The 13,269-nt window shown below is 47.7% G+C and overlaps 1 protein-coding gene across 3 annotated transcripts in view; it reads right to left on the bottom strand.

Annotated features, from left to right (window-relative positions):
* The window catches only part of ZFHX3 (zinc finger homeobox 3), a 428,452-nt gene that overhangs the window by 157,134 nt on the left and 258,049 nt on the right, over positions 1 to 13,269 (bottom strand). For all 3 annotated transcript variants that reach the window (XM_082436143.1, XM_082436142.1, XM_082436141.1), the window contains one exon: positions 9,297 to 9,793. In XM_082436143.1, the coding sequence (XP_082292269.1) occupies positions 9,297 to 9,793 (497 nt within the window). The remainder of the gene's footprint in view (positions 1 to 9,296; positions 9,794 to 13,269) is intronic.

Genomic DNA, 13,269 nt, shown 5'->3' with positions numbered 1-13,269 from the left:
AAAAAAAAAAAAAAAAGTGCTGGAAACCTAATTTTATTAAATATTAAAGTGTTAAATGACTCAGTGCTACCGAAAGGGTTTTCATAGCAACAGCCTTTCCCACCCTACACTTAAATAGCATTTAGAGTTTCAAGTTATGTTGAAAAAGGAATAAAGACTGGTTCAGGTGTATTATGTAATCCTTTAAAAACTCTCGCCTTCTGACAACGTTCCTGACAATGCTTAATTGTTCCCTTACAATTTCCCTTTCAAAACAAAAAACCAGAAACACCTGTTGGGACTAAATGTATGCAAATTTGTCCTTTTAGTCCAAGTCCTGAGCAAGTTGAAAGGACTCAAAATTGGGTTTAGGTCTTTGCCCCCTGCTAGCTGGCACCACTTTCCTCCAGACAGGGTTTACCTGGGGCAAGTGTAACGCACAGGATTATTCTGGAATGTGGAGGCAATGGAATATTTGCAGCAAAATTCTCAGGGTTACAGACCACCCTAAGACAGCAGGTGGCATTCGTGCAAAGGACTCCGCAAGTAGTATGGCTTACTCCTCTCCACGGGGCTGGGCTGGAGGGGGTGGATAGTTTGAGATTCTTCTTTCCCAAGAAGGCCTAGGGCTTTGAGCTCAAGGATTTGTGGGGCGGGGGAGACTGGACGTGGGAGGGTTTCAAGTATTTCGACAAAGCGGTGGTTACTGGATTTTCTGAAATTAGACGACCCCGCTCCTCAGCCTGAGTCGGGGCCACGGCACACCTTCCCTGGAATCCAAAAGGAGACTTGTCACCAGTAGCTGAAAACAGCTGCTCCTGGAAATAAGCAGACACAGCCACGCTATCCCCATGCTATCCGAGTAAGAACTTCAGAAAAGGGAAATTCTCAGACTTTCAGTATTTGTTCTCTGTCTTATTTATAAAAAAAAAAAAAAAGGAAAAAAAAGGTGAGACCCACAGTCTCCATTAAGAAACAATAAAAAATTTGGTCCCTCTCTCAAGTCCCCTTTTCTCCCGGAGACTCTCTCATCCCGGTGTATTTGAGATGAAGGTAATTAATCCAAGAAATTTCACCCTGGGGAATGCACCAGAGAGGAAGAGGAAAAGGAGAGAGGAAGAAATCTCATCCACAGGGCTTTACATGCCTGGAAAAGAGAACCGCCTGAGTGTTCCCTCTTCTTGTGTCTCAGTGCTTTTGACAAGCAATACTCCGGAAATATGCGTGGACTGACCCAAATCTGCGAAGTATTCAGGAGGTGCTCTGTAAGATCTACAGACGGGGGATGATACACAGGGCTTTTCACATCAGCAAGGAAAGAATGGCTATTTAAGAATCTGTTGGACAACCAACCATCCAATTTGAAAGAAAACATGATCCTAAATCACACAACACACAAAAACAGAGTCCTACAATGTACCATATACAAAATACATTCCTCATAAATTAAAGTCTTAAACAGGGGGAGAAAGTATTGAAGAAACTATCAATCAAGCGGTGCCCACCTGCCTGGGTTTGAAGACCCACTCCAACAACACTCACTAGCTGGTGACTTGTAACGCCCTCTGCCTCGGGTTCCCCCATTTGAAAACAGGTGGGTTAACAGAAGAGTAAATCAATTAATCCTGTAAAGCAGGTATGACAGTACCTGCTTGCGATAAGTGTCGTATAGGAGCTAGCTATTACTGTTATTATTTTATAACATTAGCAGTGAGAGAGAGCCTCCCTGGAAAAAGAGAAGAGTTAGAAGGATAAAGAAACAGAGATGCAGATTGGACAACATACAAACAAAAAAGTTTCTGTAGGCTGAAGCACACCATTAAGCTAAGTGAAAGATGAATAAAAGACTCGGAGAAATTTCTGCAGCATCCACAGCACAGTAAGGACCGTTGGCCCTGATAAACCAAGAGCTCTTGCAAACCAATCAGAAAAAAGACCAAACCCCCAAAATGAATGAATGAACTGAATGAATGAATGAATGAATGAATACAGGGCAAAGGCTACGAAAAGGAAAGCCACTAAAGAAATTCAAACAGCCAAGGGACTTTGCTGGTGGTCCAGCAGTTAAGACTCCACGCTCCCAATGCAAGGGGCCCAGATTAGATCCCTGGTCAGGGAACTAGATCCCACATGCCGCAACTAAAGATCCTGCATGCCACAACGAAGATCCCACGTGCCACAACTAAGACCCAGCACAGCCAAATAAATAAATATTCTTTAAAAATTCAGGATGGGCTTCCCTGGTGGCGTAGTGGTTAAGAATCCGCCTGCCAATGCAGGGGACACGGGTTCGAGCCCTGGTCCAGGAAGATCCCACAAGCCGTGGAGCAGCTAAGCCCGTGCACCACAACTACTGAGCCTGCACTCTACAGCCCACGAGCCACAACTACTGAGCCCACGCACCTAGAGCCCGTACTTCACAACAAGAGAAGCCACCGCAATGAGAAGCCCGTGCACCGCAATGCAGAGTAGCCCTCGCTCGCCTCAACTAGAGAAAGCCCGCGGGCAGCAACGAAGACCCAATGCAGCCAAAAATAAATAAATAAATAAATAAAATATTAAAAGGAAAAAATTCAAACAGCCAATAAATGCATGAAAAAACGTTCACCCTATCTAACAATTAAAGAGACCCACATTGGAACAAATTTGCCAATCTGATGAAAACAAAAAAATAACGTAGTGTAGGTCACCATGCGGGGGTTTGAGCATCACCTAATATTAGGGAGGGGATGAAATGTTCTTAATAAAACTTGAAATGTTTAAAATAGTTAAAATACTTAAAACTTAATAGTATTTAAAATGTTCTTAACAATGTGAATAATATTCTGACAGGGTCTTCTTTCTGAAGGGCCATTAGAAAGTACTCTATCTACAGGCATGACACCCTGGAACCCAGCAGGCCCACTTCTTGGAACAGCTCAAGTGTAGAGAGATGTTCCCTACACCTCACTGTCTGGAAGATCAAAACTGCAGGTAACATAAATGTACATCAGTGAGGACCTGGTCAGTAAATGGAAATCTATGTAGCCACTAAAAAGAGTGAGCTAGATCAGTATGTAATAACCTGAAATGATTTTCAGGATAAACAGTTATATGAGAAAAGCAAGCCGAAAGCACAGCATGTGTCTATGAAGATTTCTTAAGTGAACAGTATGTATGTGTACACACATGCACACATATTTCTATCAGTATAAGCATAGGAAAAAAAAAAACCAAAAGGAGATCATCTAAACAACAGTGATTTGTTTCTGGAGAGCAGAGCTGGAGAGTAGAAAAAGGACTTCCATTTTAAAAAGTACTGAAAAATACTTAAAGATATAAGGGCTAAGGTATAATACTGTATACATGCAGCATAATTCCAATTTTGTAAGATGACTTATGCATCTTGTTATATGCAAAAAGAAAGAAATAAAAATATGTTGTCATATGATGGGGTTTAGGCTGATGATTATTTTCTCTTATACTTCCCTGGATTTTTCAAATTTTCTACAGTGAACACACATTACTCACACTAATAATTTCTACCATAAAAATAAGGAATCCACATTTTATTATTAGCTTACACTTGAGGTAAACATGGGATGCCAGTCTTGAAGAAATAATTAAGAATACAATAATAATCTAAAGGGGTCTGATCAGTTCTTTACCATCCACAAAAAGGATGCAGGGGAAAAATGAGAGAAAATAAAAATACTAAAAGCATCTGGAAAAAAGGGGAAAGTGTTATGGTTAATGGTTATGAAACTGGTTTTTCAACAGGTAGCATATTTACTGCTGGACTTTTAAAAAAACGGGCACACCTAATAAGATTTCAATTCCATTATTTGGTATCTAAAGCGTGGAGCCAAAAGGTAACAATGACCCAACCTCCTTGACATGAAGGTGTGTATAACGCAGTAACCAGAGGGATCTAGGCAAAGCTTGTGCTTAAAGCCAATCAGCTGAATGAATGTGTTGAATGAAATGGCACCCACCAGAGGGATTCAGATGAAGGTGGGTGGGATGGTTTTGGAGGGAGGGCAGGACTGCACTGAGGTGCCGATTTTTCACACTGCACCCACTGGCCATGCGTTGGCCACACGTTCCTATATCATATGTTGGCCATAATTCCTACAGCAGTGAAGGATTAAATCTGTCCCAACAGGAGCCCTGCCTCCAAAAAAGATTTGATTTTTCAACCTTCCTAGAGTCCCCTTGAAGTTATCGTGTGGCCAGAAACACCGCCAGAGCCCCCCGGGCTCTCCAGTGGTGACCATGGGGCCCATGTGCATGCAGTCTCCCAGCCCAGCCCCAGAAGCCCCCCATCCCGCGAGCCCAGCCATCAAGTGAGGGAAATGAACTTCAGACCCCCAGCTGCTCCGGGAGATGGAGGGCATGAAGGCGAAACGTGTTCAAATTTACCAAAACATCTGGCCCTTCACACCTTCTAAATCAACCACAGGAAAACATTCCCTGCCTTTCATTTTTGGTTGAAAGCACCAAGGTATGGAGAGAAGAAGGCATAACTATGCACTTAAAAAAAATAGTCGACCTAATGAGAAAGCAAGGTTTGAGGAAACTGGTTCCAGAGTGACAATGGAAACCAGATGGCACCTGTACCAGGGCTTCAAACATGAAGCCACACCAGGGTGGAGAGGACGAGGAGGGAGGAGGGAGGAGGGAGGAGGGAGGAGGGAGGAGGGAGGAGGGACAGCTTTTTGCTTTCCAAGCAAGACAAAGGCTGCCGGTCACCATCTGTGGGCATGAAGCGTGCCGATGTGTGCCTAAGACCCCCACCCCGTGCACCCATAAAGGAGCATGAAGAATGCAAATTGCAAACCAAACCTCTGTCTGACTTGTTGGTACATCTTCCAATCTGTCCATCCATCCTATGGTGAATTTATTGCCCTGCTGGGAGAGTGAACCCCGTCAGGGAAAGAACTGAGAAGATGGATTCTGAAGTAATGCAGAGTCTGACAGAGGGTTTCTTCCTTCATTCTACCTCGAATAATCCCAATAGGATGGCAAGCATCAAAGCCCACTATGTGGAGAATTTGGGTAAGTATTGTTCAGTCAGTTGGTGCCATACTCTACCTCCTACTTGAAACCGAATAGATCTGGCGTCTCCCCCTCGGTTTGCCTAGCTGGTCCGATGCAGCTCACATGGGGCCCAGACTCAAACCTGTGGTAGACAACCTTCTTTGTGTATAATTTAAGATTAATATGAAACTTTTGGGCTGGGCCCAATCAAAGAAAACTCAGCTGGGAACTGTTTGAGTAATAGATTCTGGTGGGGTCTTAATCTCTCTGCTCAAGTTGATGGATTTCCATCCCAATGACTCTCAGGTGAAGAAAAACATCAAAGTGAAAAACAGATTCTAATAGTTGGCAGGTGTGCACTGATCTCCAACTGCCCTTTCTGCACCCTCCTCCCCCAAGCGGAAAACACTACAAATTTCAGAGAGCTCACCAGGGAAGCCACACAGCAGGCAAGTCCAGATAAACACAGAAGAGCTCCCACTAGCTCTGAACCCACAAACTGGACTCAGGATCTGCGCTAGCATGGAGGAGAGTGGAGGGCAGTCGCTATCAGTACCTGCTGCCCCCCTATTTAAGACAAGCAAGAACACCCCGCAACTCTGTGGGGGGAAGGAGTGGGAGACAGGGGCCTGGGAGCAGGTCCTCTAGGAGAAGAGTGAAACATCTATGTGGGAAAGCAGTAAGGTGAGGAATTCCTGTTCTGGAGCTCAAGTCCTAATGAGAGACAAGTACCTTTCCCACAACACACTTCCATTCCGGCTCAGATGAATCACTATAGGCAAAAAAACAAGAGCTCAGCCTCTAAGCCTGACTGGGGCCCCTGGCCTTCCCGCTGCGTCTCTGTGTCAATCTGTCACAGTGCCCATAATGGCAGCTGTGAGGGTCTGGACATACGACCACTGGAGGCTGGACCAGAGCCACCGCTACTTAAGACCCAAAAAAAAGACTCAAGGAATTTAATCACGAGCACTTCAGAAAAGTAACCTGGGAGCAAAGAAAAAAGGAAACAGCTTCCATCTGATGCCTGGGGCTCCCCAGCTGACCCCCACTTCCCTTCACTTCCAGGAGGCAGGGAGGAAGAATTCGATGAACGTTAATCTCGATTTAAAAATTGCTCTCACACAATAATCCAAACTAGACAATTCCAGCCACGCAAGAGAGAGAGTATCGCCAGTTTCTCCTTTTTGCAGATTAGCCCAACCCTCTTGTGTCCAGATTAGGAATTATCTCATGCTTTCAGACAGCTCAGTCCTAATCCAGCAACGTACATGCCAGGATTTATGACACCAAGAGAAATGACTCTGGACCAGCGTGTCCAAGGACAGACCGGAAAGCTACACTTCTGCCTGCATCTCCCGAGACCGCTGCTCTGTCGCCTTCAGCATGCCAGAGGAAGAGGAGGGGAAAGAGGTTGGGAGACCAACGAGGAAGTCGGATGCATCACGACCACTTGAGCAGATGCAACAGAAAGCAAGTGTGGGTATCTCGCCGACCGATCATGAGTAATTTGCCAGGGGACCAAGATGGGGTGGGGTGGCGTGGGAGCGGGGCGGGGGTCAGGGTAGGCCTTGGGGAAGGGGTTAGTGAGGAGGGCCGTGTGTGAGAAGCCGGGTGCCCTCCCCGGGTCAGCAGCATCTGGAGCTGTTTCTCTAGCAGACAGTAAAGAACTCGATTATATCCAGTTAACTGTGCTCTAAACTGATTATGCATGTGCTGGGCTAATGGATTACATTAGCAAGAGGAAAAATAACATGCAATCAATCTCCATTTACCACAGGCCACACCAGGGCCTAGAGAAAAACTGACTCTCAAACACCTCCAAGCCCCACCCCAAATCCGAGGACTCACAAGACCCTGTGAGAGGGACCCCCCTCGGGGACAAGAGGAGTTTATCTCAGTCACGCTGTACGACAGAAAGGCCCGGGGCAGGCACTGAGATGCCAAGTTTCTGGGTCACATCCAGGAGTGGGTGGGAGAACTCCCCACCCCCACAGCGGAGTCACGGGGACACTCGTTACCCAATGAGACCAGACTGACGACCTTCGGCTCCTGACACAGGGGATTCTGCCCCGAATGTGGGTGGAGGTCACCCCTAAGATGTGCCAGCCAAACGCACTGCCTGGGCACCTCCCCTCTAAGCATTGGTTCCCACATCCTACCCTGCATCCCAATACTTAACGCTTCTGCTATGCTGCCTTTTTGGAGCAGGAGTTTCCTCCATCTTCAAAAACACACACAAATATATACACATACATAAAATGAGACAACTAAGGCAGGGGATAGGCATCCAGAGCTAGTTCAGCAAAGCACGAATGGAAACACTCCAACTGCTTCCCTCGCGTCCGCCCTGGAAGCCACCACAGCCCGAACCTCCAGGTGCGACCAGTGCACGAGGTCCGGGGACCAGAAAGGTATGTACTTAGCGAATCCTCCAGGTTCCAGGCCCTTCAGAAGCGAATCCAAGGGCTGGTCCACTCTTACTGGAGGCCATAGCATGAAGAGTTAATTACCACCCCACGCATTTTATAATCTAAAAGGCAATGTTTTTCCTCAGATGGAAGAGGCCAGCTTCGTGCCACCTCTAAACAACCTCCATCAAAGCTGCATACAACCTTCCAGGGCCACACCGGGTCCTTTGTACTAATTTCACTCAGTCGGGTCCTTTAGAAACTCTTTTTTCCACCGGTTTCTCCATCAGGTTTTCGTGACCACACCGGCACCACCCTGTGGCCAATGAAAACCTCCGATTTAAACTGATGGCAAGGAGCCTTTCCTTCCAAGGGTGGCACACGGTGAAGCCATCCAGGGAGGGTCCTGCTCACAGAGGACAAGGGGTGAGGGTGACTGTTTGGTGCCCAGACCCTCCCCTCTGCAATGCTTGAGCCCATCCGTGCCAGAGTCAGCAGTCAATTCCAGAACATTCTATTCCCACTACCTCATGCCTGCTTTCTCCTCCTTTCCCTAAAATGGTTTCTCATCCATGTTACACAGGTCTCTTGACAAGCTGAGAACGAGCAATGGTAAAATCAATCACACGTATCAATCTCGGCAGAGGCCGATATGGGGAGAGGATGAGAGTCTTCCTTATTTGGAGTCTCCCTTTAAAATCACCGTAAGCAGAAAGGGGAAGAAGGAGCTCAGGGTGAGGGGAAACCTGGCGCTCGCTGGCCCAGAGATGTGGGAAACGGTGTGAAAGGAAAGAAGAGAGACTGACAATAACAGGGAGGGAAATGGAAAGAGAGGGAGAGGGTGTGGAAGGGACGTAGAGGGAGGCTGGGCAGATTTATGGCGATTGGTACCTGATTGTTCATACTAAAGCCATTATGAGATGATTAGAGAAAAAGGTGAGGCTTAAAGTCCAGTGAAAATCAATAGAAGCGTCTGGAGCAATTCTGCCATGCCAGTGAAAGGACTATTTACAGTATCCGAGCACCTCCTCCTTGTTACCGTCTGCGGACTGAGAGAAAGGATGAAGGGGGCAGGGAGGGGTGAAGAAGGAGGGATGGGGTGAGGAAGGAGGGATGGGAAGGAAGGAGAAGCAGGGAGGACAGAGTAAGAGGAGGAGGATGGGAGAAGCCCGGCAAGAAGAAGGAAAATTTAAACATGAGGAAGAGAAAGGAGGCATAGAACACGGGAAGCAGAGCGAAAAAGAACAAAGGGGCCCCTCACCTGACCCTATTCTTCCCCACAGCATTTACTACCATCTAATTTATCCATTGTGTTTCTCATCCACCCCTCCACCCCCCAAAAGAATGGAAGCTCTAGGAGGAAAGGGACTTTTTGTCTACCTTGTGCATGGATGTAGGTCCAGAACAGGGCCTGGTATATGGCTGGGGCTTAATGTGTGCCTGTTGAATAAATGAATGAATGAATACACATAAACAAAGAACCCCAGGGGGCATCCGGGGAGAAGAGACTGAAAAACGGGGAATAACCAGATGGAAAAGGAGAACAGAAAGCCTGCAGGAGAGAGGGGAAACACAGGCGACCAAAGGCAAAGCCAGAACTAGGGAAATGGCAAATGTGAGGTAGGAGGAAAGCCAGTTCTAAAGACAGTGGGAGGGTAAAGGAAACAATGTACAGTATCGGGCTGCTGGAAACACAACCTGCCCCCCAAATGAGGCACCCCACACACAGACCCTGCAGTTCCCGGCTGAAGCCCACCGCCAGGTTGCCAGCTCCCCTCCCAACGCCAGGGTGCCAGCCAGCCACCAGCCCCTCTGTGTCTGTCCACCCCCAGCCCTCCCCGTCACCCAGGGATCCAATGAACTCCCTTCCAGAGACAGCCTGGGTCTTACCTTGTACAGCTTCAGGCTGGCCTCGTGCCTGGAGTTGACCGTGTGCAGCCGCAGCTTCTCCAAGCTATTGGTGTAATAGTCGCAGGCGTTGCACTTGAGGTGGACAGGGTTGCCGATGGCCACGCACTTGAGCCGCCACTCGTTGGCTTTGCCGCCCTCCTTGATGTGGGCCACCAGCTGGTACTTCTGCACGTGCTTGTCTGTCTTGCAGTGCAGCTGGAAGTTGGCCTTGAGCTGCGTGTTGTAGCGGCAGAGCTTGCACTGGTACGAGTCTCCCAGCACGGCCTTCCACTCGTCCTCAGGGAGGCTGCGTTCCACGTTCATGTGCAGCCCCAGCAGGTCCAGGGTGTCCGTGGTGAACTTGTTGCAGACGGCACACTGGAAGAGCTTCAGCGACGGGTCGTTGGTCTGGATGAAGCTCTCGCCCAGGTTCATCAGCTCCTCTGACACCAGCTGCCCGCCCCCGAGCCGCATGTCTAGGGGGATCTCACCGCCCACTGCAGGGAAGGAGAGGGGCAGAGAATCAGAGGCCAGGCTCACAGCGGCAGCCCTAACTGAGGCACCACCGGCCCTCCCCCACCCTCAACCCAGGTTCCAGCAGAAAAGAGATCCCATTTCAAGCACTGCAAGGTGCTACTAACTGGGAAAAACTGCAACAAAAATCAACTTGATGTGTTCGCATCTTTCCTACGGACATTCTGAAACGTGTGGAAGGCTGTATGTTTGTTTGTTTGTTTCTTCTTTTGGAAAAGAACGCCTAGAAGAACGTAGGAACCACTTAATCTCTTGAATATTTCAATTCAGCTCCTCGCTCAGACCCAAGAAAAGACAGAAATAAAAGCATCATTCACAGGACATAATAGAATCTGAAACTCCAGTCCCTGAAATGTTGAAGACACCACGCCTTCATGGTGAATCAGAAGTGGGCCCAGAATTTACCTCAGGCAGTGCTATCTAACAGGAACTTCCTGCGAAGATGGAAACATTTTGTATCTGCACTGTCCAGTGTGGAAATCACTAGTCACGTGTGGCTACTGGACAACTGAAATACGGCTAAGGTATAACTGAAGAACTGAATTTTTAGTTTTATTTATTTTTAATTCATTTACATTTAGGTTAGTGGCTACTGTCTTGGACAGCACAGCTCTATATCTGAGATTTCGGGAATGATCTCCCTATTCCTCGTCACACCCCACTGGTCAACAGCCTACCTACCTGTCAGTGGCACTGGCTCCTCCCACACCTCCCCAAGAGTACGATCATTTCCCCTCCATGAGCCCCCTAGACGGCGCGGAATGTAGGTCTACTATGGGACGTGTCACACTCTCCTTTGGCATATTTCAGCCACACACAGAGCCTCATACTGGCCGGTGTGTCCCCATCAGGGTGTAGCCTCTTTAGGACGAGGGTCCAGTCTTCTCCTTGTTGAACCTCTAGAGGGTACATAGGCCCCTGCTCAGAGGCTCAAACGTCTGATGTGCCAGACAAGGTAAAAAGCAGCCAAAATGTTACAGGTTTGGGAAGTTGGATTAAGATGGACAGTGAAAGGCAAAGGTCAGCTCACAGCCCTGAAAAAAAGGGTCTGAGAAAGCTCAGCTCCTCCTTCTCCACCCCTGCTCTTTCTCAGTCCATCACTGCCCTGCGTAAACCAGGGACCCGCTCTCATTCACCGGCGGTAAATTAATACTTTGAGCTCTTAGTTATAGCACGGGAAAGGCCTGGAAAGAGCAGCCTTCCCTCCATTACCTAGAAGCGAACAGTCAAGCAGAATGCTGAGCTCCGGCTTCTGTTTTTTGCCCCTCCCCTAAACATACGCACGCTTCAGCTATTACGTCTGCCCCTGTCACTCCCCAACTGATATCTAAACTTGACCTTTTACATGTGGTTGGGCTGAGGTTTTTTTTTTTTTTTTAATGACTGATTAGAATCCAAGTTAGTGGCTAATCAAGGAAAAGACTTTATTATTTTTTTTTTTTAAAAAAAGGTTTTCTTATTTATGCTACACAAGGCACTTGGAGCGAGCAGCTCAGTACAGGCTTGACTGAGCAGAGTGGCTGCATCTGAAGCCTGTGGACAGTCTAGCAAGACACAGGAATCTTTTGCGCACGCGTGTCAGAAGACTGGGGAAGCTTTCTGCTTGTCTTCTCTCTTGCCATCTCCCCTGGTGAGAGGAGCCATAACTGTGACATTCTTTTTAGGGCAAGAGAGAAAAAGAGATAGGGGAAAGAAGCCTAAAAGCTCCATCCCTTGATGGGGACGAAGGCCAGGCAGCATCCACGAAACATGTGCGGTGTTCAGTGAAAGCAGAAACTGCCCGGAGGGCAAGACAAGGAGCAAACACATATTTGTTTCTGATGCCGACCACCTGAAACATCAGATCTTTTTCACTTTTTAAATTTAACCTCAGCACATCAATATTGCTCTAAAGAGAAATTCAGCTGTCGCTTGCTGGATGCCTGAGTGAAAATGAGAAGTCCTCAGAACACGCAGAGGAAATAGGTCCCTATTGCCATCCCAAGCTCTTAAAATGAAATGCAAATCAAAGACAGAAGCAGAGAAGCAGTGAAATGTGGGCGACAGGCAAGCCAAAACTCCCTTGAGAACTATACCCTGGAGAAACACCCCTAGGGCTTGGAAACCTACAAATCCATAGGGCTGCAAGGAACTAATTCAGCCCCCAAGAAATAGAGGAACCTCACCCAATTCACAGGCAGGCGGGAGGAGAGCGTCCACATTGAGAACTTAGCGGGTGCCCACTCTTGAATCATGCCGGACAGATGGTCTTGGAGAGGAGTGGGCCCCATCTCCCCACACACCTGACTTTAAGGCTGGAAGCTGACACCCTGGTACCTGAGTCCCGCCCATGAGCACACCCTCAGAGAGGCAGAAGGATTAAAAGACACCTCTACAATCAAAAGCAGAATCAGAGGAGCTCTTAAAGCTCATGTAGGTGTCCTGTGGCTGGCTGGCTACTCAGGAAACATGTAGACGCCTTGGCAAGCTACCCATTTTTCTGTGCTGTGCTCAACTGTAGTCCAAAGGAATGTCTGGAAGGATGTTCATCTGGCCTCAAGCCTAATATCTGGTCTACAAATGGAGGCAAATTCAACCAGACCAGACCAAGGGTGCCGAACTTTTCCCTGAAGGCCTCTGGGAAGAAAGCATCCCCAGGATCAGCATCTGTTTGATAACAGGAAGGAGAAGTTTCTGTCAAAGGCAGTATGAGAACATTAACTGTGTAAGCAAGAGTGTAGTTCACACACACTACCTTCCCCCTGTAGAGCCCAGTAATACCTAATGGCGCCCACAGCCTTCTCATAAACGGCCTAAGGAAGAATCAGTTGAGCTGCAGACAGAACTGAAAGTTACGCTCTTTTCATTTGCATACGTTGGCTTCTACAGAGGTCGTGCGACTTAAACTGTGGGTCCAAGTGGACACGTCCTATCATACCCACGCCGGCTTCCGGCATAAAGTATTTGTCGCCCTCACTCCACCTCGACGGCTCTTGTGGCTTAAGGCAGGCACAGGAGGTCTCCAGAGACTCACCTCGGCTGACAAGCAGCGACACTGGGAATTCAGGGCCCTCCTTGGCTACCTGGGTAAGGTCTTCAGAAGGAAGCACTCTATCACTCTATTCTCTTTAAGAAATGAAGTCTGGATCCTCTATGTATGTGCATCTGCCGTCTGCCCGGAATGCATGATGCCCCGCAGACTCACAGACAGCAGGTGTTAAAAGCAAACTATTTCTCTACCACTCAATGCAAGCCTTAGTCAGAATTACTGGTTTTCAAGGTAATTAAAAAGTCTTCATTGTGACCCAGTATGAACCCATCCATTTTCTGTGTCTTCATTCCACTCAACATTATCTTTGATTTACTCCAAGATCTGCCTCCCCAAGATTTTAAATCTCCAGACGAGAAAACCCCAATTCCCATAGGCTTTAAAAAGTGAAAAGTCTTCGAGTACTGATGC

Source organism: Balaenoptera physalus, assembly GCF_965194825.1.
Source record: "Balaenoptera physalus genome assembly, chromosome: 19".
In the NCBI taxonomy this organism is placed as follows: Eukaryota; Metazoa; Chordata; class Mammalia; order Artiodactyla; family Balaenopteridae; genus Balaenoptera; species Balaenoptera physalus.
Note: the sequence above shows the minus strand (reverse complement) of the source record. Positions and strands in the feature narration are given on the sequence as shown.